The sequence below is a fragment of the Aulostomus chinensis genome, chromosome 23, assembly GCF_037954235.1.
Source record: "Aulostomus chinensis isolate RoL2024-O1b breed Wild chromosome 23, RoL_Achi_v1.0, whole genome shotgun sequence".
NCBI classification, from domain to species: domain Eukaryota; kingdom Metazoa; phylum Chordata; class Actinopteri; order Syngnathiformes; family Aulostomidae; genus Aulostomus; species Aulostomus chinensis.
Window position 1 is genome coordinate 11,125,697 of NC_141342.1, and position 24,380 is coordinate 11,150,076.

A 24,380-nucleotide genomic window follows, 5' to 3' on the forward strand; every position below is an offset into this window, starting at 1 on the left:
CACACCTTTAATGCAAACGGCAGTACTACAGGAAAAAACACTGAAGTTTGAGAATGTTTGCGTAATGATTAGAATACAGCTACACACAGAAATCCCACTCCACCAGCAACGTACTAAAGGCAACCTTAATTATTAAACCAAGAATTACATCCAGAGGAATTCCAACCACTTGTCACAATTAACCCACAGTGCATTTAATCTATATAGATATCTATATGTCTGTATATATGTATAATATATCCCGGGAAATTAAAGACTTGCTGCATTTCAACAGTTCAATGAACAATTTCTTATAAATAAAATCTGTGAAATTTAAAAAAAAAAAAAAAAAAAAATCTGAAGTCCATACACAATTCTCTTTACAAATAGATCCTCGAGATTAAACGCAGAAAAATTGTGTCGACTCCCAAATCAAAGTGGGAGGAAAAAAGCTGTGTGGCCCTTTGGTCAGCTCTCTAAGACTGGAGACCGAGCTGCCTCAGCTGGCCTCAAGGCCTGATATAAGTGGAGGGAAGGGGGAGAAAAAAAAAAAAAGGAATCTTCATCATACAATTGTTTTGAGAAACACACACGCACGCACACGAGACAGACAAATCACTACATTGCGCATTTACAAGTTGACTATCAAATTGGGACAACTGTACACATTGTTGAGATAAGACCATATTACAGAGCCATTTTAATTCTTTTTTTTCCCATCCCATCTTCACTTATTTCAACTTGTGTTGCAGAAATTTTTACTATTTGCCCCTCCCCTCCCATCTTCCCTCCATCCCTCCCTCCCTCATTTTTGCACCTTTCCTCCAGCAGCAACATAAAGGACATATCTTGTAGTGGAGATGTTTGGGTGTTTATTTCGTGGACAGCATGAGGGCAACAATGAGCCCGTAGAGACCCAAGACCTCAGCGAAAATCAAGATGAGGATCATGCCGACAAAAAGCCTTGGCTGCTGAGCCGTGCCTCTCACGCCTGCGTCGCCCACTATCCCGATTGCGAAGCCTGCTGCCAAACCACTCAGGCCCACGCTCAGCCCGGCTCCCAGGTGGAGGAAACTCCTGCACACAAAGACACAACCGTTTGATTGCAAATACATTGAAGTAAGATGCAGCATTTTCACAACTTCTGCCACTGTGACGACAGCTTTTTGATAAAAGGAGTTGCAGTGATGTGGACCTGACAGAACACCACAATGTAGACACACACATTCTTAAATCTGAAATGCCAAGTATAAACATAATTGGACTAAATCACTATTTCATTAGCGCGACAATCCCACTTCTCTCAGGCTGCCAGATTTCAGACCACTGTAAACATGCAAAGCTGATGAGATGGAAAACTAAAGAAAATGAGTCTTGCTTTAAAGACAATATTTGTACTTACGCGTCGTGATATCTAGTCTTTCAAGTTTTGCAATAGCAAAATAGCAAGTGTCAGTGTAATCGAGTCATTTTTGTTCCAATTTATGAAAAGGTTCCTTTTGTTTCACCACAATATACTCTTCATTTTACAATAAAAACTTGAGCACCACTGGATGATTCATCTCCACCCCTACAGTACTAACATGCATGAAATATCACTGAGCATGTCTGTACTGGTTTAGAGGGGAAACAGGTTTTCTATTCTCCTTGGTTTCTTAATATTTCAGCGGAAAATTGTGAAAAGCAGCAACACAATGTCTCTGATCAGAAAGCAGGAACTGCTCAACTGGGAGTCATTGCAAAGTCTTACTCATCACAGATGGAGGAGGCCGTGGAACAGAAAATGAGCAGCCTACTGACACAGGCTAAGTGGTCATATAAAAGACCAAAAAACGACGACAACAAAGAAAACAACCTGTGTGTGTCTATGATATCATCCGTTCTGACTACAACTCACCCGCCAAGTTATCAAACTAAAACAGTATCAACAGCTTTTAGGGTTTTGAAATTGTGAAGACAGTGTTGATGCCGGACAATATTGTAGCTTATGCTATCAACTTTAAAATGAAAATGTATTTGGATGTAGGCAGTGGTTCACAGCTTGTCCTGGGAGAGTGCTTACAAATTACTCAGAAGAGCATACAAGTAAACACAACTGAACTCACTTGTAGAGGCTGACATTCTCTGAGATGTTGTTGGCAATCAGAACTGCTACAACAAGGCCATAGATGGCTATGATACCCGCCATGACCACGGGGATGATGGACTTCATGATGAGCTCCGGCCTCATCACAGACATGGCAGCAATACCAGTGCCACTCTTTGCTGTGCCATAGGCAGCTCCCAAGGCTGATAGGGAAAGGAGAACACAGAACATTAGATGAATAAAATCAAGGCATAGACACATTCTGGTTAACAGGCACAACAAACTGACAGTAACCACAAGGACTTGATAATAAAGCAGAAGTTCATCAAGAGATGAAGCAACAATACAACAACCGCTATGGTTTCTCTTCCCCTTAAAAATCCAACATGGGGTTATATGGGCAATTTTGCTTTCGGTTTAAGACATGATCAGGTTGTCTTCTACTTCACAGGTCAACTGAACAAAAAAAAGCTTTATCACAGTTTGTCTCACTTCCTAAAACGGCTTCTGCCCTCACACTTTCAGAACTGTACAGCCACTCATAGTGAAATCCCCACACTGGGCTGCAGCACAGAAGCAGTGCATGTTGACTAGCAGGGAGGCTCACAAGACACACTCGTCAAGCTCCTGTTGTTTTCTACTTGCCTCTGGCTAGCGTCACTGTAAAGTGACAGGAAGCGAAGAGCACAAAATGTTTTGTCAGCATGTAAACTCAGACTGTAATGCTGACATAAAAAAACAAAAACCTAACACTGCGTCAATGCTATATGTGCCACACAGTCTGCAGGATGTGAGTGGAAAGAAAGAATCAGAAACCAAAAATAAGACAGCAACCAATCAATGAGAGCTGGTTCAGGTTCTGCTCAACAACAAAGAACTGAATGGCTCCCAGGTGACAGTATTTGATAAAGGCTGTCAGAGCACAGCAGTGTGTCATCCATCAGAGACAGGCTGGTTTGACAAGAGTTTGCGCATGCCAGTGACGGGTGCAATCAAATGTACAGATGTGAACATTTAGCATCAATTGACAGCAGTGAGCTAGGCCTGATCACAGCTGTGCCTCTAATGTACTGGCTCCTACATATTCAAGACACTGACCTCCACTATCTAGCAGCGCGCAGTTGCAGGGTCTGGAAATTTTCCACTTCCACAAATGTATAATTGCTTCCCTAAAGCCTCATGTTGTAACCTGCCCTTTATTTCCTAATCTGTATCATGTATATATTATGTATTCCCTATCAATGATCTGCATATCGCTGCTTTATAAAGCCAGACAACCACTCTCCAAGGTAATTAACAGAAATGCATCCTTACATTGTTGTGCAGATCTCATCATAAGATTTGTGTGTGAACAAAGCAGACATGGCAATGTTTTTCTTTTCAATCACAGGGATACTGTGAATAATACGCCCTTTGAGATATTATCGCAGAAGACAGCTTTTTACATACACCCAGAGGCACCCTATGCCGTTTTGTCACTTCTTGGGACAAAAGTGTTAGGCTAGCTTGGTGGTGGTTGACTCTAAGATTAGCTGTGAGGCTTTCTGGCAAATGCACGTAGTCAGACTGAAGGAGGAAGGAGCCAGTTTTCAAATGCACACATGGCAGTCAGCCACATCCCCAACCATTTATATTGATTTATCTCCAGACAGATGCGGTCACTCGAGATTAAATCTCTCCTGCCCATCTCCAAAGATGTGTCTTGAGTAAAGCGGGCACTGTTTTTGCAAGCCAACGCACAAATTGATCTTACTTTTTTTTTGTTTTTGACTCTGTCCTGGTTTCCTTAATTTAATTAAACAAGATATTTTGCACTTTCCATCACAATAACTATTACTGCACAATGAGTAAGAGTCTACTTCTGTATATAAAAACTGACCTACAGAACAAAACTGAAGCAATTACTTCCAAACCTTTCCTGCCTCTGCTGTTCCACCACCCATTCACAGACAGGCAGCAACAAATTAGTGACAGTAACATTATCCTGAGACTCCATTCTTACTTGGTAATGTCAGCCTCACTGAGGTGTGACAGGTAAGGTTGGCTAGATAAACACCGGAGACTTACATTACTATCATGATGATTGAAGGTTTTATGTGGCAGAGCGGTTACTGTAGCGATATGGAGGCATAACCTCTGGGTTTTAATCCTAATCCCCTCCGCTTAGGTTAAGAGCTTTTACCTTTTTTCTCATTTTTCTCCCTGCAGAATATTTGACACATGGGATGCCCTTGTGACGTCTTGTGATGTCAGAGCAGGAAGTGCCTCAAGCTACGGATGATCTTGCATTCAAAGTTCCCAAGCAACAGAAGAAAATTCAGTTTGCTCCGTATAGTGAGCAAATGGGGAAACACTGGGTTTGAATGGCCTAATTCTAATTTCAGGATAGCTGTAAACATGTCTCTTCTCCTTGTTGACAGAGTAGTTTGAATCCTGCTGAGCAATCGGTTAAATCAACGGCCAAGAGATGTCTAGAGCACATATATAAATATGTATGAAAATAGTTACAGTTCTACTCTGAAGAGTGAGTGAAGTGGGAGTGGAAACAATGAGTATAGCCAGTAAGAAACATGTAAAGCTATAACACTGATTAAGGTCTCAAGAGGAAACTTCAGAGCAGCCATCATATAGGTGGTGACGCTCGTCCCACCATGTGAGAATCACCTGCTCTGAACCATGCATCATAGAAGGCACTCCTCACAACAGGACACCACCACTTGGGTAGTAAAACAATATAACATCAACTGACAACACCAGATAACAGCAACTTGCTGACGACTATAAACAGAAAATCCTTTACCTTTAGTTTAAAATCAAGAAGCGACATCATTGGTAGGATCAGAGCAAAATCCATTTGTGACCATTTTAGGAACATATCTGACCAAATCTTGGATTAACAACCCAAATGATTGGGATGATGACAGTAAACGTGTATTGACATCAGTAATTACAGCTGCTAAAAGCTTGAATTATCAAGCGTCCCCTTCAGTTCCATCACTGCCTCAGCCGCTCTTTATACTATCATGATCCCCCTGACAAGTACCTAATTCCCCAGCTGTCACATCTTCACCTACACTGACTAGTACAACTACCCCTAGGCCAGAGTAACCAACCACCAACATGTTCTTGCCTCACACTTCCCATTACACTGAGCTGTGACAGGGACAGTTTGGGCTTTTGGCATCTGTCTCCATCTCAGTTCTGGACAGGGCCAGATTTATTTTAACAAATGAACTTTGAGTCTTTATTTCTGCTCAAGTGAAGCGGTTTGTGTCTCAGATTTCACAAAATACTTGAAATATGCAACTGAAAATGAGCATTTGCGCAATACAATGCAGCCTCTTGTGGCTTGTTCGACAACCCTTTGCCATCAGTCTGGTTATCAAAGATTAATTAATTATGTCAGGTCAAGTCAATTTTATTTATTTAGCGCCAAGTCACACCAAAAGTTATGTCATGACACAGCTCTTCACTCCTTCAATGAATTTACACCCAGCAATTCTCCACGAGCAAGCACATCCTACAACAGCAGCGGTGAAAACCTTCCTTTTAACAGGCAGGAACATCCAGCAGTTGCAGGCTCAATGGGGACGGACGTCTGCTTTGTCCGGATGGGGGGAACGAGAGCAGGAGAGTTGGGCAGAGAGAGATAATGGAGGAAGACAGATATAGAGAAGGAAAGAGAGAGGCAGAAATAAAGAGGGAGAGAAAGGGGAAGAGACTAATGGACAGACAGACACATGAACAGGTGATGCTAAGGGTGGCAACTTGAGCCTCTTTAGGTCTGTAGCCTCCTCCAGCAGCAAGTCTCATCATTTGTAGTAATACAAATGAAAAGGTGGGGATCCAAGATTATAGTAACCTGAGGTTTTTTTTGTTTTGTTTTTTAACATTGTCACTGCTACTGCGGTAGGTCAATGAAAAACTTCATACAACCCACGGGCACAAAGCAGTTCTACTACACAGCCTAAAGCTACAACTGGTCAGGCTGTGTGTAACATGGTGGTTTGGTAATTTCCTATCTGAACGGCTGCACCCATCTAACCAGTCAACCTCATCACATAGAGGTCCTCACAGTGATAAAGCCAACTCTTTACTATCAGGTAGTTGCAGCTATTGATAAAGGAAAAATGAATAATGAACTTGAAAGAGTGTCACAACAATAGTAAGTCAATTTCAAAAGTATCTGTCATTTTCCACATTCAAACCAAGATAACACTTAACAGTAGTGTTTATGTCTAAATAAACCACATGTGCCATGAACAGTTACTATAGCTTATGTTAAAACCTCAAGAGCCAGGCAGAAAGTCCAAGTCAGTAGAGTAATCATGTGATGATCATGTGACCTTGTGTCATTCTTCCGAGCAACAAGGAAGTTAACCAGCTGATCCTTGATTCCCATGTTTGAAGAAAAGGCCCTTTTTAACTCAGGACATATCTAAATGTTGCAAAGCAATATAAATCAACTGAATCATGCGATGTCATATATTAATGATCTTTCCAGTCAAGCAACAGTACATATATTAGTATATAGCACCTTAGGCTACCTGACAACCCAAATGACACACACACGTTAGTCTGGTATCTTCAAGATAAGATTGGAACAGTCACTTTCCTCCTGATAATTACAGCAGAATAGGGAGCTAACACAATGCGAGTAAATTCAAAACAAAACAAAACATCTGACTCAGTTTAAAACAACTTTGTAACAAGAACTGTCTGGTCGGTTATCATAAAAACGTGTTATGTCATTTCATGTTTCAACAGAGCATCTACAGACCAGGGCTCGGCTAACGTTGATGCTAACTAATGTCCTCGTCATCAGCTAGCTAACTTATCTTGACTGCTATTTTATATCTCTCGTTGAAGCAGAATGTTTGACATTCCTAAATTGTTAGCTTGATAGTTACACAGTGACACGTTATTCTCGCTAAGGCAAAAAATAAAAAATAAACAACTACCGCTGAGTATCAAAATCGACACGGACGTTAGCACGAGCGCCTGACTTCTGCATGTTAGCACCAGACACGGCATGGTTGACAAGTCAAGGCAACCAAGCTGTCGAAAACAGCACATACGTATAAATAAAAGCACATACACACAGCGGCAATTTGTCAAAAAGTTAAAATATGTGAATATAAAGTGATCGTGTGATAGTTACCGCTAAACACCATAGCCGCAGAGGCACCCATCACTGCGAAGAAGGGAGAATATTCGGGGGCTTCGGCCGACATACTTTCTCACACAATATAAAAATAAACTAACTATACAAAAGAAGTTATTATTGTCGACTCGAAAATTTAGCAACACCCCGTCGAAGGCCACAAGCTTGAAGCGAACCCCCCGAGCACACCAGGAACTGTCTGGCTACCTAACTAGCAGTGTAGCGACACAGTCACGACTCTTCTGATAAATACCCGGCGCAGCAGCACAAAATGGCGAAGCGGAAAATATCACCTGACTGGTCGTACGGATAAAACCTATCAAGACTGCTTATGGGGGGCGCACTAAACCAAAGTTCCATAATGATATACTCTTTTTCACTTCAAGTGTATGAAATCAGAATTATGATTTTAAAATTGTAAGTGGCGAGTTATGTACGAATTACGTGTTTTAGATTTGTGTTTCTTTTTCATGTCTTGAAGGTCACCCCTATCAAGCATCATTTTGGTTTGTTCCGCTGCAGGCTTTCCTTTGATACGCATTCACCCAAAAGCAAGAGGATGAAATAATAGGGGTGAGCAAGTGGGTGTGGAGATATCTAAACACGTTTTGCATTTTTAACATTACGAAATACAGTTTCATCCAGATATATCGATCGGTGTGTTATTAACAAACTAACTAATTAATTAGGATGTCTGTCCTTCCTCGTGTGGTGTTGTGTTATATTTACGCACATTAATGCACTTTGCACTCGGACTCTACCATGCAGTAAAGGATGGTTGACAGTCAGCTGTGATATGCAGCAACGTGGAGCGTGACAGTGAGAGAATTTGAGGCAGAGTGAGCATGCGGTGGTGTGGGGGAAGGCACCAAGAATCCCCATACCGCTGTATGGCTCCCAGCACATGCAGGCTCAGGGATCCAGGAAGAGGAGGGGTAGATGGGAGAGATGGTGTGTGAGTCAGAGAGAACTTGTGCAGTCCCCAAGCCTCCTCCTCCTCCATCCTTCTCCCTCTGCAATGCATAGTCTAGTCAGCAGCACCAGAGGAGGACCCCTCCCACTTGCATCACTATAAAGATCCTTGTGATGCAATTTCTACAATACCATTGCAAACCTCCTTCCCTGCATATACTTTACTTGGCCAACATCTTACTCTGGCTGCCAAAGACAAAGTTGCATATTATTTCCAGGGATATTTGTGCAGGGATGGATTGAAAATAAAAAGGTCACACCTGAATGAGATTTAAGTTTGTTTGTTTTTATTCGTCTCAGAATTCATTGAACCAGAAAGGGGTTTTTTTGGGTTGTTTTTTTGGTTGGATAATGATGTCAAAATGTGGCACTCGGCTGATGCTACACATTTCTTGTTTTGTAGGAATGGATGTTAATGTTCTTGTCCTTGAGTGGCTCTTGATCAGTGGATTGTAACAGGACATCGTGACAACTCATCCTAATTTAATGGCTCACCTTCGAGATGCTGTTTCTGCCAAGGAAATTGTGAAAAATTCTCACAAGGACATGACTCACAAACCGCTGTTCCAACTGCATTACTGGGCTTTTGGAGCCATTTTTGAATATGAGATAAATATACATACATTAGATATGTCAAGTAAATGATTGTTGCTTCTGAAAAAGAAATCACTCTGATGAACTCCTTTCAGGTTTGACATATGATCACAAGCATAACTTTGTCACTCACTGGAATGATTATATGAATCATCTTCTATTGTAAAAAATGCCAGGTTGGCAATTAATTAATTTATATATGCTGATAAGAGAAGAACATCCTATAATTAATTTATATGGCTGCATTTTAAAGAGCCCAGTTTATGATCTGTATTTTCAAGCAGATACATCTCTCTCTCTCTCTCTCTCTCTCTGACCATGATAGAAATCGGATCCTAAACAATATTTTCTAGACCTCCTTCTTCCTAATCCCCTCTTCACATGTCCTTGTTTTTCTGTGGAGCGGCACCCGGTGAGGGAAAAACCCATCTCAATGGAGGGTTAAAGACTTTAAGCATCTTATTCCTGAGTCTGGGAAGCATGGTTTTCCAGAGATGCGCCAGACCAACACCCAAAGGAGCATCTATAAATAGAAGTGCATGTGTGATTAGCAGAGAGTGAATCCTGAATGAAGCAGAGCCTTGGCAGGACATAGTCAATGCTACTTACTGTTAAGAGGAGAGCACTCCATCACTTTGCCCATTTAAGATACTGCATTTTCCCTGATGCTCCAGGCTGTCACACCCACTGCTAATGAATCGGCTGTCCATTCAAACTGGGCATTAATATTGCATGTTTAATGAAAATGTCTGGCCAAATCTCAAAGAATATTAGTTACTAGCTGTGAATTATTGAGGCAGTACGGTGCAGAAATGCACAGTAGAGACATATAAGCTTCTGGGGTGTGGCATATAATTGACAGATCATTACTATTCTGAAGATCTGAGCGTTAACTGGGCTAACATACATTTTAAATTTATCTGACGAACGTCTGCTAAATAGTTTCCAGTCACACAGTTCAATGTCAGAAGCTTCCTCAAAGACATCCAAACAAAAAATAGACCAAGAAGTGTGTGTGAGTAATTTGGAAGTCACCAGTTAGTGGTTCGACAGTTATTTATTTCCCATATGGTCAATTCATGGATGTACCCTTTATTTCTATTAATATTGCAAATCAATCTTTTTTCGAAACATGCAGTTTTGTCTTTGTGGGGACCGTCACTGACCCTTATACTAAGTCTTGACAGCTCTTTAAAAGTGTGAGGTCCAGACAAAATGTCCTCTCAAGACCAAATGTCCTGTCTGTGTTTCCTCAAAGGTTGGTTCAAACAATTTGAAAAAAGAGAGAGAGAGAGAGAGAGAGAGAGAGAGAGAGAGAGAGAGAGAGAGAGAGAGAGAGAGAGAGAGAGAGAGAGAGAGAGAGAGAGGACTTTCTTTTAGCCATCACAACTAAATGTCTAACCCTAACTTTAACCCTTCAACCTGAAAACCAAAATTTTGAAGTTGTGAGGACTGGCCACATTCTGATGGTGAAAAACATGTTCTGGTCCTATCTATGTAGTACAAGAACACACACGAATTAATGTTGAAGTTATTTTATCAGAAATGGAAAGATTTTTGCAAATGAAATTCTAAAATTAAAGCTGCAAGCAGCGTTGTTAGGGCCTGAGCCCCCGCGCGGCCTATGGCCGCGTCCTTGACACCGGCCCGAATCCAACAGTGTAATCGGCAAATCCCTAGGCCTTGTAGTTTAGGAGATACGAGCCTCAGTGCGCTGCACAGTGTGACTGCAGAGTTGAGAGCCGGCCCTTTAAGAGCCCCTCCCTTCTCTGCTCGCTCTCTGCCATCTCTGTCAGAGTGGAGAGCAGAGGAGGATTTGGCAGTTTAACTGACAAACACAGTCATAACTCTGCATATGTTGGTCAAAAGTGTAATGTAAAGACATCAGTTCGTAGAGTTTTTTCTCAGGAATTCAATGGTGTGTTTTCTGAAGGTGTGAGTGTTTTAATTTAGAAGCGACAAGTGTTTGTTTGAGAGTATGTACATGAGGGCAGAGAAGTGCCAATTGTGGTTTCCATGACTACAGTAAACAAATCTCTGCCATCTCTGTCAGAGCTGAGAGCAGAGCTGAGAGCAGAGCTGCCAGCTGGCCCATTAAGAACCCCTCCCCCGCTGCACTTTCTTTGATCTGTGCTGGAGTGGAGAGAGTGGAGGATTAAGAGAAATGTAGTGTGTAAAAGCTGAATAACTCGGCCTACGTTGGTGGAAAGTAACACAAAATACCATATTTTTGTAGGGATTTTTGTCAGGAATACAGTGATATGTTTTTAAAAGCTGTGCGATGTATGGTATAGACGTGAGAAGCATTTGTTCGAGAGTATGTACCATGAGAGGACACGGCCTCCCCATTGACTTCCATTGTAAGCGTAAAACGTGTCTCCCCCACTTTGAGGGCTTATAAAATCCAAACCGAGCGCGTAGTATATTAGCCTTTAAAGATTTTTGAAGAGCACAGTTGGGAGAGTAATGTGTGAAAGTTTGGAAGCCCTGGCATTTACGGTTTAGGAGGAGATAGATTTTGTTCGGGGAGTAAAAAAAGTCCTGATTTTGACAGTTTTGTCCAATTTGTGGACATTCTGTTGGAGATAGGTGAGGGGTCAGAGTGTAAGAATTGTTCGTCTTGATGAGACGAGTCCAACGGTGTTGGTCCCATGTCTGTGGGAGTTTTGTGTGAGGAGTTATAGCGCGCGAAATTAAAAAAAATTATCTTTTTTTTGTGTGGCTCCCTAGGTGGCGCTATAGACTTTAGTGGCGTTTTTGTTTTTGATTAGTGAATGTTGAGACATACCGAACGATTGTGCCAAATTTCAGCGAATTTCATGCATGTTCAGGGGGTCAAATTAGATTATGCGCGTTATGCGCATTATGCGCATTATGCGCATATAGCGCGCACTCATTGAGAGCAAGAACAGTATAATACCAGGTTTTGAATGGGTGTGTATGTGAAAACTGGCTCCGGGCCGTCTGGCCCAGTTGCCTCATGGGTGTTGGGGGGGCCTGGGACACTGTTTAGTGTGTGTTTTTAGTGTTTTTAGTGCTGCTAATGTGTTGCTCTGCCGAGCAAACATAATAGGGTCTTCGCCAGAAGTACCTTCTGGCTCAGGCCCTAATTAGAAATGACTTTCAAGTGCCCGACTGCAACAATGAGAAGAAGAAAAAAAAACAAAACTATGACAAGGTTATAATGCACCATTAAGGAAAATACTTACTCGTCAAGTGACAACTGTTGAAAATGAGCCAAGATGGCTAAACTGCAACATTTACAGGAATGTCACTGTACCTGTAACTTTGAACTGTTAGACTAAATAAAATTGTGTTTCTATGACGTAAACAGAGAAGCAATTTGGGGGACAAGAGTACTCGCTGTAACTGAAAGAGAAAAAAAAAAAAACGCAAGATGATCAGGGGTTTACTCATAGTCAGCTGACTTTAAGAAGGCATCCGGCACACTTGTGTGAGTCTGCGGAAACGTAATTCTCTCTACACGAGGACGACGTGGAAAGAAAACGCCAGCCAGTTGTGCGCGAATACAACAAAACAAGAAAGAGTCTCTTGATCTATTGAAAGCATGTTGCTGTATTTTCACATGTAGAATACACCTGTGGTTATTTATTTCAACATTTTCAACATACAGATACAAATATTCAAGGTTGTATCACTGTGAGAACACCGCCACAAGATTTTTGGACTTCTTTTGTTACCATTTTCATACTGGAGAGGACGGAAATAGCAGGTAAATGGAAGATAAGGGAGGAACAAACCGCATTTATCTTCATTACTTGTAAACCTAAAATGTCACCATTTGTTTTTGAACGTCTGCACTTAAATTCACCTGAATAGTCACACAAAATGAGGCTTATTTTACCGCTACTCATTCAAAGACAGCTGATATACACGTTGTGCAAAATGTGCAACACTCAAATTCACCACTGATATTCACAAACACTTAACCACATTAATTCATGTAACAAATCGCCCATTAATGTGCAATGAATTGAAAAAAAGTGAGAAAAACAGAATAGGACCAAAAAAAAATCAAAAAAAAAAAATCGAGTGGACCTGACACACTGTCACTACATTTGAAATCGTCATTGTCCAACATTTAAAACCACAGCTTTATCAACATGGTCCGGTCTGTTTTTTTTTATTTAAAGTACTGTAAAGCTTGTTTTACTGTAAATTTGGCAGACTGAGATCAACCGCACGACATTAAACCAAATCTACATTCAAAAATTCAATTCTTCCTGCCCAGCATGCACATGTACGTGTCACAGATGACCAAAAAAGACAAAGAAAAAAAAAAAGACATAAGCCTTTACATATTGGCTATATCCAGAATGGAACATCACTTACATACTTAGTAACACAATGTGATACAAAAAATAACTAGAAAACAATCACGTCATGTTTCAATTTGGATTAGCTGGTTTATAAATAATTCTGTTAATCATATATTAATTTGCAGGACGGCTGTAGTTCTGATTGCATACAAGTGTTTTTCACCCTTCTGGACTTTGTTTTGATACTTTTTTTCTGCTTTACTATGTTTAAGAGATAGAAATATGTGTGCTTTAACAATGTACAGTCGATGTATGGATGCGTGTAGCTTCATGAGGCGGCCATGGTATCCTGGAAGCCCCATACCTCCAACAGAGACACCTGGAAGCTCTCTGCACACAGGGGCGGGTTGTCAAAGGTAGTGCAGCTGCCAGTGCGCCCGTGGTTCAGCTCAGAGTCGATGTAGAGAGCATTACCATCGCCTCCGCCTGAGCAAAACAGAAGATCACTAAGTTTGAAGGTCTTTCAAACAATAGGCTCTACTTCTGGAATCATGTTTTACGCTGCTTTCGTAGGTTTTCTATTCAAATTCAAGCAACATACAACAACAACAAAATCCATGAAAGCAAAGGAAACACAAAATGAAAAAATATCAGTCCACCCACCAACTATGATGGAGTCAAAGTTTCCAGCCATGAACATGGATGTGTTCTTTGAGTTAAGGTTAAAGTGGCGGGCGGAGAGGAAGGGAGACAGGTCGCCAGCAGGTTTCTCTGGTTGTTGCAAGCTATTGCTGTCTGAGTTTTGGCTCTCAGAGGAGGCCGTGTTCTCCTGGCCTTGATTCTTGATGGAGGAGGCTAACTCAGGGTGGCGGATCACCACCCACTCGTAGCGCTCCATCTCTGGCTTCAGCTAGCGAGGAAAACAAGTTTGGCTACGGTTAAATGTTATCAGTGACATCTGAGAATCACATAGTAAACATCAACAATCAACCAATCTGTAAGCCCAATCAATATTCTGGTTCTGGATAGAGACGAGCTGACCACTATGCAACAGGATGCTGTTTTTGCTGCTATCCTGCATCTGTGGTGTCAGGTAAGAGCCAGCTTGAAACTACTGGATCAGGTTACAGTTGTTTCCGATCCGTGTGTGTGTGTGTGTGTGTGTTTAACTTGGGAGTGCGTAAAATGATGGATTCTCTCGTGTGCATGCTCTGACAGCCTGCAGCTGTGCATGAACACAGACAGCCAAGTAAATAATTTAAAGAGGTTTGAGACAAAGTCTAGTTTGCTATTTCTAGCCAAGGTGTTGTGAAAACCTGAGCTCAGCACTGCACAGGCAGAGAGGTATGATGAGGATTTTTTTTTTTTTTGGCGAGTTTGTTTTGCAGAACACCACCTGCAGATTGTGACCTACTAGCCAAGCTTTTTTAAATTGGAATCTTAAGCCATTTGAGGCCAGTGGCACAGTTGCCGTTAAATTAGATTGGATGGGGCCCTCTTGTGGCTTTAATGCAGTACTACTTCAAATATCTCCCTTTGTAGAATACAGAGAAACGGGTAAACAGGAAAGTGAGTCAGGACTCTGAAACTGAACTGACCCTGAAGACGAAGCACTCCCCTGTGCCAAAGAAGCTCAGTTTGTTCCCTCCTCTCTTGCGTTCTTCCCAATCTGAAGACAGGAAGGCTCCACACACCTGAGGCAAAGACATGTTGGCATGATTAGCGCCTTTGCATTAGAAGACCGATGAAAATTTCATTGTTGCGCTGATGGAAAGGGACTGTCTGGTCAATAGAAAACATGCACATTAACTGGCTAATCATTTAACTCACTGCTAGCAAACTGCTATGATGTCCGATCACCCTTCAGCTCAAGACATGCAAGGTAGAATTATGAAGGTGATATCTGCCATTCATACCCATCAAATGGGAGGACCTGATTTTTTAATGGTATTGTTTGAGATGCATGTGTTTTGCAGTTCCTCTTTGCTGTCAAGGTTATGCAATGCTTACATTTGAGCACTTAAAACGTCAACTACATTTACAGAAGTCGTGCGTTTATTTGCTTACATCTCCATCGGTGGTCCGGATGAGGAGCAGAGTTGGTTCATAGCCTTCGCAATGTGAGTAGAACCTGGGGGAAGATATGGCAGTTAAGATGGTTTCACAACAGTTACGACTGTTTCATAACGTGCGTGAGCGGAGTGAGGAAAGGCACGACTTAAATACAGAACGAAAAACTCTCCTAACGGATTTGTTAATTACTTCTATCTACTGCTATCTGTTTCATCGTAGAAATAGACCCAACTAACGTGCAGGTGAAAGAACATGCTTACATACTGCTTTCAAACGTTTTGGACCCGAATTTAAAATGGGATCTGTTGGTCAGTGTTGAGGCTCTTCAATGTACCTGTTCAGGCTGCAACCGTGGGTGGAGGTGGTGAAGAGGAGCTGTGGTTGACACAGGGCGAAGCGCTCAGGGATCCATGACCAGATGTCCCGCATCTCCTTGGCACTGACTATCTCTGAGGAGAAGGTGTCAGGGTTAAGCGCCAGCTGCACGTTCCGCCTGGACACGGCCGAGATAAAAACACAAAAGGAAGATACGGTAAAACTAGGAAAGGCATCACACAGTTGTAGATTCAGTAAAGCTTTAAAGAATTAATGAGGACGTAAACGAACAATTTTGAATAACTTATTATGGTTATCTTGTGAATGAAATGACCACAAAAAAAAAAAAAAAAACATGCAAGGAGTGAACCCACCTAGAACTGTGAAAGACCCAAGGTAGGAAACACAGGGTGGGGTCGGAGATGAAGATGAACAGGTGATGGATGGAAAAAGACGGTGCAAACCAACCCGAAAGGAGACAGAAAGTGAGACAAGGATACAGCTTAAACCATTACCCACAGCATTCAAGTCCACACTGCCCCTGTCCTATCTTAACATCACATTCCTCTCATTCTAGGCATAACGCTCTGATTTCATTACTGTCCATGAACTACTGTATGTCTTGCTTCATGTGGAATTGCTGAGTAGATAATAATTGCACTATTCTGTTTTTTTTTTTTCTATGTCCCTGTGTCAAATCAACGGTGCTGTTTCCAAATGCTATGACCTTGAGCACCAAGAGGTCAAAGTACAGCATCTAATGCCCTTGGTGACGCAAGATTTAGACTGGAGGTCAGTAGGTAGAATCACATTATTGACTGTACCGCTTCTGCTTGACAGTGATTCCTTTCTGTTGCAGAGACTTCTCATTTGTGAGCTGCAGCAGGGTGATTTCCTTGCGGCTGAACAGACGGATGGAGAAGGCCTTCTCAAGCAACTTGTCAGGCGTGACAGTGGAAGCAATGCCTTTCACGAAGGCTTGAATATCTGCCTTGACTTTGGCTGAATCCTGCTGCTGCTGGTTCCCCTGGCCGCCCTGGGCTCCTGCCTTGTGCTTGCGATAGAACTTGAGCAGAGCTATAGCCACACGGAAGAGAATCTTATAGCCCTCAACAAGATAAACATCCAGGACTCGGACCACGTGGCTAAAGGGTAAGTCACCCAGCACCCAGCGCTGCCAGTCTGAGTACACTTCCAGCACGTCCTGGGCTGTGGCCACTATCAGTTTGTGAGCAGGTGCACAGTATTTGTTGGCCAGATCCCCAAAGGTCATACAACCAGACTCGTAGGCCAGAAAAGTCTGATCCAGCAGTCGTTTGCCTGGCTCATTGCAGGCAAGAATGCGGCTAATGTGCTCAAAACACTGAGCTTCATCGATACTGAAGTGCAGAAGCAATGAGGTGACAGCAGGAAGTGACGGGCAGAAGGAAATATCTGGGAACTGTCCAGCCAGGCAGTTGATAATCTGATGGACTGACGCTACTGCGTCCGGCTTCAGGCAGTAATGTGGTACAGGGTTTCCATCAACAAACTCTGGCAAAGGGATGCTGGAAGAGCGCTTCTTTGTGGATGCACTTCCCATAATGTCTCGATATACTTCTGCATCTGGGGTAACGGTGCGACATGGAATGGCTTTGATGAGTTGTTGGTAGACTTGTGCCCGCAGTTTGTGATTCTTTGCCCAGTAACCCTGCCGCGCCATCTGTTTGAACTCTTTCAGGTCTTTACAGTCCACTTTGGTGGGTCCACTGCTCTTAGCCAGCTCCCCCATTTGATTAAAGTCCACAAAGCTGCCATAGTCTTCTTCAGCCATGGTTTAGTGAACTCGATGGACTGCCTGAGTGGGAATAGAGGAGGGCTCACCAGCACATGTACTTAACTTTTCCACACGGCAGACAACTAGCCTATTTTCCTGAAGTGAGCATGATGGTTACTGCAAAACACAAGGGAGAAAAAGAAGAAATTAGTGTAAATCAGGGTGAAGAATCATTGCAAATTTGAAACAACATAATTCAGTTGTTGTGTCAGCTGAGGTAAAACTCCCTCCTGTTCTACACAACATACAGCATTCTGAGCAATATCAATTTATCATCAAGCAAAAAAATCTCTTTATGTCTGATGTTTGTGCAACGGACATCACACCGGGCGTGTGCATTGGTGGCAGCCCCAGGAAGTGCAGTATTGAGTTTGAAGTGTGGGATGTAATGGGTTTTGAGAATCTAAGGTCTGAGGTGACAGTCGGTCATTGAGTGTTTTTTTCAAAATCGCGCGCTGCCCTTCAACCAACATTCACTGCAACATATTAAGTAGCTTTGGTGTTTTTTTTGATGCGACACATCCAAAAGCCCCGACCTATCAGAAAAACACACACACTGGGCTAGTCTCTGTCTATGAACTGGCAACTTCATTGACCATCAATTTGTCACGGATAACACGGGGGTGTTTGCTAAAGTAACTGATTTCAATAGCAGCTAGTAACACGTATGCGGAGATGATTTACTATTCATGTCATCCGTGCAACATAACGGCAGTTTTACTCATCACATTTATGCTCCAGTATCAAACGCTTAAAAGCATACAAATTATGCATTTCTTGAATCCAAACGAAATTAAAGTCCATCTGCAGCTTGAACGGAATGCAGACATTTTTTTTTTAAACTCTTCTTTTAACCCTGTTATGACAGCCAGAAAACTGACTTCAGAGGATCTTTGAGGTACAAAAACATCTTGGACATGCTGACTTAACTGGACAGGCTAAGCTCGACATTAAATCAATAAAACTGGAGGATACTCTAGTGCCGAATCTGACAAAACAATCCAGAAGATCCAAAGATTATTTGCTAAGCCAAGGGTTGTGAGAATGCTTGTCAAATCAAGTCGCACCGTTTATGAACCACTCACATTGAGACGTGTGTCCAAAGATCAACTGCGATATGCTCAGAGAGTCATAAATGCTGTTTGATCATTTCACCCTGGACTTCTGACAAGTCACAAGGCGATGCATACCGATACCTAACTCTGTAAAATATTATGGTAGCGATGGCAAACTATTATTGTGACGAACTCTTCCTCTTCCACTGTTTATCTAACTCTGACTGTTTCCACTGGAAGTAATTTACCAAAGGTTGACTTCAATTCAGACTCAACAAATGAGACAGAATAAACTTTGGCATTTAATGCAGCTTCAACTAAATAAACTCTCAGAATGAGACTGTACATGTTCTTTGCACGTCATCAAATTCAAGAAAACAAATCAAAACAGACCAAACCAAAGCCTTGATACTCAGTTTTTCCAGTACATTAAGCTCATCCCAGGTGCATGAAATTAAGTTTTTTTTTGCAGATATTCTGTGTGCCAATTCTTCACAACTGATGGCCAATTTCTTGTCGATATTATCTGTATAAAAACAAGTTTATATGATAATCATATTTTAAACCCGTAAATCATTTATTCACTGTTGTTTCCTCATTATAGATGAAAGAGCAAAGAAAAGAAGACTTGAACAAAAGTGGACCAATAACATATGAGCCATTGGACCGATACCAATAAATTGAAAAAAAGAAAAAGAGGATAAGATCAATATCTGTTGATATCGATCTCAAAATCGTCCTTTATCCCTACTCCAGACTAATGCTGTTAAATAAGGTGGAAACTCAAAATCAAGCTTATCAACTGGCCAGTCCTTAATTGTGTTGACAATTAAATAATAAAGCCTACTCATTCCATGCTAAAAACTTGTGTTATATTGCACAAAAATTCTTGGGACAAATAAAAAGCAGAGTGAGTGTTGGAGCTTGGAAAAATACCACAATCAAAATCTGCCTTTCGCATAAGTCAATCAACACAAAATCCTCATTCAAACATAATTTTCATAACACGATTAAACAGATGATTAATTGACCACTGATTATTATTTGGCTATTTCTTTTAATCATGCACAAAGTTTTATAAAATATCTCCTTCTTGATTGATGTTGTGACCTAACAATGTTGCGAGTTTTAAGATGACAAATACAGACTGGACAATTCAAATGTTGTATATTTCATAAATAATGTATTTCCTGAATGATTTATGAATGTATTGGCATCTGTTAAAGGGGATCCTTTAATAAACCATAAACAAGTCTTTAGGAAGATTAACTCAAAGGTTTGGCAACTACCATTCCGTAGAACGGTCCTGTCAGAGAATGAGCAATTAATAACATTCATGCACTTTCCTCAATTCGCGAGCAAAATCTGAAATATTACAGTCATTTGACATAATGTATGATACAATTAAATGCTGCAGTAACTGTCAAATGTATTGGAAGTTACATTTTAATGTTTAAGTTAATGTACAGAAGAAAGGGCTGACCAATGGTTGTCCGTGGCTGCTACGTTACACCTCACCTAGCATACAGATGAAAGGTACCTTGTCTCCGAGCTCCATTTCACACGGTTGTACTGCTGTGCCAACACACATAAGAAAAGCTGTCTCAACAATATTGTCTGTCGAATAAATATTAACCTCAGCTAGCTACGTGGGTCATATTAGCCAACACATTAGACAAACCCGTAAGCAGTCAAAGGAAGGAACCAAATGCACACGGACCAACTGATATATTAAACATTAGCGCCGGAGTAAATCTGATACAACGCTTTCCATTCACACTTGCCAAGTTAGCATTGCTAACGTTAGCTAGCAGCAGGCTGCTCCTGTCACCCGTCAGTGCACGAAGAGAGTCCACCGAAAGCTTCACCAGACACACAAAACTAGATGCCGCCGCACAACCAACCAAGCAAGACGGACACGAAGCCGTGCAAATATGTTCCCAAGTCCAAACGATACAATAAATGCGGGCTAACGCTTTTGCATCGGCTAGCATGCATGTTACCAACCACAAATGAATTTGCTCCGCAGTCTGCTGGCGTAGACTTTGTTGATGTGGTAGAGAAACTCAGCGTGAATCGGAGGAAAAGCGATGCATTAACAACTCGACGCCGGTGAAAGGAAGAAGATTTAACCTTCGTGAATGCCAACGAATGCGAGTAAGCACATGCGATAAATAACTGTCATCAAACATGTTGATGTTACCCCTCGCTGGCTGGATGGGTGGGATGTCTTGAGACGTGAAGCAGAATTCATATTAAGTGTCCTGGAGCATGCGCAGTTGTTGCGAACCCGGTCTCCGCGAGAGCGTGCGGCTGCTGAGCTGCTGGGGCTCAGGTGTGTTAGTGTCACAGTTTAAACACACAATGTTTACCGAAACTTTTTTGTTTTTCCATCTTTTTTTTAAACATTCAAATACGTTAAATAACAAGAGTCACAATAAAAACATACGGTGATGGTGAACAGCGCATAGGGCTCCATCAACTGTCCTACAGTATTAAACTATTAGTTATTCCAGTTGACTAGAAAATAGGTGGCATACCAAACTATCCAAAACATCTTATTACAGATGAAAATGGTGTGTTTTGCACCAAAGGCCTTCAAAGTATTTTATTGTTGTGTCAAGTTTAGATTGCGGTGATTTGATTTGTTTGCCTCCAGACTTGCTCGGTCAAATGAGAGATGGCACCGGAACAGGAAAGGAAGCACCGTCACAAGGGCAACAAAACCTGCCTTTGTGCTCCACTCAAAGCAACCGCCAAGACATACCCGCCTAACACATGACAGTTATTAATGATAATTAAATTGTGGAGCCAACATTGGCTTGGGGAACAGCTCATGGTAAATTGTTGTCTGTCCTTGTCTCATCCTTCCTGATGTTTTATTTTTTTATTTTTAAGTCTTCATTTAATAAAACATCAGTTTGTAATTCTGTCACGGAAAAAAAACAGTGAGCGTCAGGTGCAATTTAAGTGCAAACGTGATACTTTTCTTTAATTTTTGTACTTTCCGCTTCCACATATTTCACAATATAGACGACAACTTCCAAAGCGTCGGTGATATGTTCATGATTGAGGCCAATGCAGGATGTGATTGATGGTACTTACCAACCACAAAGAAACAAATCCAAAATACCATTCAGTCTTATCGTTCGGTATATGTCTCACTTTAAAATGCTTGAGGTCCACAAAGCCAAGTATGTCCACATTCCCTGACTACTTTAAACAGCTTGTGCTGATCTATTTGGCACGGAAGTGTGTCAGAGAAAAGAGAGCAACATGTCACATGAGGTAGTCACAGATCTGCAGAAGTACAATATTTTTAGAATGATCTAATTTGCGTGCACATCATGAAACATGTGGATCAAACTGATAATTTTACAGTAAAGCCAAGTGGTGTGTGTATGTGTGTGTGTGTGTGTGTGTGTGTGTGTGAGAGAGAGAGAGAGAGAGAGAGAGAGAGAGAGAGAGACAGATGGGTCCAAAGCCAGTAAGCCTTTAGGTCCTAGCTTATGTAGGTTTACGCTCATCAGATCTTCCTCTCCCACACTTTGCATGACATCACTTTTGTACAACAACCCCCTCCCCCACCCACTCACCCACCATCACCCCCCATCCTCAATCTGTCTACCAACTTACATTATCTCACATGCACATGCACAGATACATTTGCATGCATGCTCAAAGGCTTACTGACCATTTTTTGCCCAGCGCATTTTACTTGTGTGTGAAGCAGGGGTTGTCAAAGTGGGCTCAGGAGGTCTTCAGTGGACCTAGAATGTCTTTCAGGGCATTGCCAGGAGTATTTTCATTCCACTTTTGCTTCCATTTTTGTTTTGTTTCTAATTTTCCAAAATTTTTGCTTATATTCTTGGCAGTTTTTTTTAAATTTATGTAAATATATTCCTGATAGTTTTCTGATATATATATATATATATATATATATATATATATATATATATATACATATATATTTTTTAAAGAACATGAGCAAATTTGTGTGTGTGTGTGTGGGGGGGGAATTCTCCTAAAATTATTCAATCATCAAATATTCTGCAATGACACTAATTAAAGAAAAAATTTACCGGCCAATTTTAAGAAAGAAAAGAAAACGAATCAAATATAAATGCAAACTTTGCAACAAAAACAACTTTGAGCATAATTCGATTTATTGTTACTCAATCATAAGTTATTTTGGGGGGGGGGGGGAAAGCAAAAATCAGTTATTGGATGAAAGGGGTGGCTCTTTAGCAACAACAAAACCAACATCAAAAACAACCCTGGAACTGAATGAATGAATTAATATGGGGCAAGCACATGGAATGATCACATTAATACAAAAACAAACTGAGATATTCAACATTTTCGAATGATTCTAGCTGAACCTCTGAGGTTCAGGGGTTCATGAATGACAGAAGAGCAGCCAGCTTCCTGGAATGGTCAGATGTGTTATCGACGTGTTACTACAGGTTTGAAGCGCGCCTCTGAACCGTGGCAGCCACATTGTAGGTTTACCCCAGTTGACTTACTGCTCTCAGCCAATCAGGCCTCTGTGTTGTGGGTGCTGACATGTTGCAGGAAGGGAAGATGTGACATATGGGCCTTTAAGTCAACGGCTATTTGTGGTCGCGGCCTATTTTTGTCTAAATTGGTTCACTGGCTACATGTTGCATCGGTGTATATCGACCCATATGAGCCAGAATATTCCGTTCGGTGAGAACTGAAGCGTCTGTACTTGAAAGTTCCAAGTTGAAACTGAGTTTTCTAAATGAGTTGGGTGATGTGGAGACTTTGTGGCATGCAAAAATGACACTGTAATCTGTTGCTTTTGTTATTATTCAATTAGGTTCATATGATTTACAGAAGCAGTCTTGAGAGGACGTCACTGTGTCATTTCCCCCCTCCTCAGTTATGTCTGCTTTTATAGTTTCTCGAAGAAGTCGTATCCATCTCATTCAACTCTAAGTTACTTTTTTTTGGTGATCTGATAGAAGAACATTTGTGGTAAATATTCCTCCTCGCACATGTTTTAGGACAGTTCTTGTTGGCACTCTGGCGCCCTCTTTTGGTATTCAGAGGTTCTGGTCTGATCTAATGACTGGAACCTCATCCTGCCGAGGGGCCGAACAGGCAAAAATTGTATAACCTTCGACTCTGAAAAGGCCCTCAGCAACTCAGCATGACTGCTTTCCTGTACAACCAAACTCAATCTTCTTAAATGTAATACTTAAATGTATCGATCCCTTAATTGTGTGATATCTAATTGACTTATTAGACGGATTTACTGTCTTCATAATTTTCTTTTGTCTAGACTCATCTGTTCTTTTGTTCCTGTCATTAAACTTTGTTGTTTTTTTGTCTGTTTCATCCCAAAAGGTTTGAACCATTTGAGCTACTTAAATAAGCTCCCTGGTGTCAGTTCACGGACCGAGGCTTGAGTTTGGCCAGCGGGACTGAAAGGAACTGTGTCACCCTATAGCGTGGGCTCTATTGTATGTGTGAAAAGCCTGAGTAGCACTGCCGGTATTGTTGTCCTTAAGGGGGAGTCAGGTTACCATGACAACTACAGGATGGCTACCCAGAGAGAGAGAGAGAGAGAGAGAGAGAGAGAGAGAGAGAGAGAGAGAGAGAGAGAGAGAGAAAAGGCACGGCAAGAGAAAGGAGGGAAAAGATCGAAAAGAGACCCCAAAAAAAGGAGGCACTTACTTTTCAGACACAACTCAATTTTCTTTTTTCTTCAGTTTCTGTGTTTTTTCAGGCCTGATGGAAGCCAGGGGGTTAGGAGGAAGACCCAAGGAGGTGAGACGTGTGTGCGTGTGTGCGTGTGTGTGTGAGCTGGTGTGTTGTTGGCCAAACTGTTGACATGCTACATATGAGTTCAGTATTTATCAGTCTAATGAATGAATGAACAAAAACACGCCCATTAGCAATTTAAAAAAAGATCTTTAGTGGTCAGATGTACGTCATTCTCTAACTACTGTGCACACCTCAGGCAACCTTCTGGTTCTGGCAGTGAGATCCAACATCTGTGAACGGGGCAGGGGGGGGT

General features: G+C 41.5%; 2 protein-coding genes across 5 annotated transcripts; both read right to left on the reverse strand.

The window, feature by feature from the left end:
- Positions 1–308: 308 nt before the first annotated feature.
- Positions 309–7,490, reverse strand: atp6v0cb (ATPase H+ transporting V0 subunit cb). The gene is made up of 3 exons (XM_086194490.1): positions 7,227–7,490; positions 2,085–2,268; positions 309–1,056 (listed from the first exon to the last, which is right to left on the reverse strand). The coding sequence occupies exons 1-3, from the start codon at positions 7,297–7,299 to the stop codon at positions 852–854; spliced, it is 462 nt and encodes a 153-aa protein (XP_086050616.1). The 5' UTR covers positions 7,300–7,490; the 3' UTR covers positions 309–851.
- A 4,442-nt stretch (positions 7,491–11,932) lies between these two features.
- Positions 11,933–20,626, reverse strand: tbc1d24 (TBC1 domain family, member 24). Of its 4 annotated transcripts, none has more exons than XM_086195663.1 (7): positions 20,538–20,626; positions 16,288–17,396; positions 15,483–15,641; positions 15,143–15,206; positions 14,674–14,769; positions 13,739–13,985; positions 11,933–13,561 (listed from the first exon to the last, which is right to left on the reverse strand). In XM_086195663.1, exons 2-7 carry the CDS (start codon positions 17,274–17,276, stop codon positions 13,404–13,406), a joined length of 1,713 nt encoding a protein of 570 aa, XP_086051789.1. In that variant the 5' UTR covers positions 17,277–17,396; positions 20,538–20,626; the 3' UTR covers positions 11,933–13,403. The 4 variants fall into 4 exon arrangements, with proteins under 4 accessions (XP_086051789.1, XP_086051788.1, XP_086051790.1 ...); XM_086195662.1 differs by having other exon boundaries at positions 20,342–20,561; XM_086195664.1 differs by having other exon boundaries at positions 20,468–20,554.
- Positions 20,627–24,380: the final 3,754 nt, after the last annotated feature.

What these genes read in the sequence shown, in the direction of transcription:
- tbc1d24 (XM_086195663.1), bottom strand. Translation starts at nt 17,276, where the DNA reads ATGGCTGAAGAAGACTATGGCAGCTTTGTGGACTTTAATCAAATGGGG. An exon ending in ATCACTGTCAAGCAGAAGCG is followed by an intron (nt 15,642 to 16,287) that starts GTACAGTCAATA and finishes GGCCGTGTCCAG; the next exon opens with GCGGAACGTGCAGCTGGCGC. An exon ending in TCCGGACCACCGATGGAGAT is followed by an intron (nt 14,770 to 15,142) that starts GTAAGCAAATAA and finishes TCTTTGCCTCAG; the next exon opens with GTGTGTGGAGCCTTCCTGTC.
- atp6v0cb (XM_086194490.1), bottom strand. Translation starts at nt 7,299, where the DNA reads ATGTCGGCCGAAGCCCCCGAATATTCTCCCTTCTTCGCAGTGATGGGT. An exon ending in TGCGGCTATGGTGTTTAGCG is followed by an intron (nt 2,269 to 7,226) that starts GTAACTATCACA and finishes TTTCCCTATCAG; the next exon opens with CCTTGGGAGCTGCCTATGGC. An exon ending in GAGAATGTCAGCCTCTACAA is followed by an intron (nt 1,057 to 2,084) that starts GTGAGTTCAGTT and finishes CTTTGTGTGCAG; the next exon opens with GAGTTTCCTCCACCTGGGAG.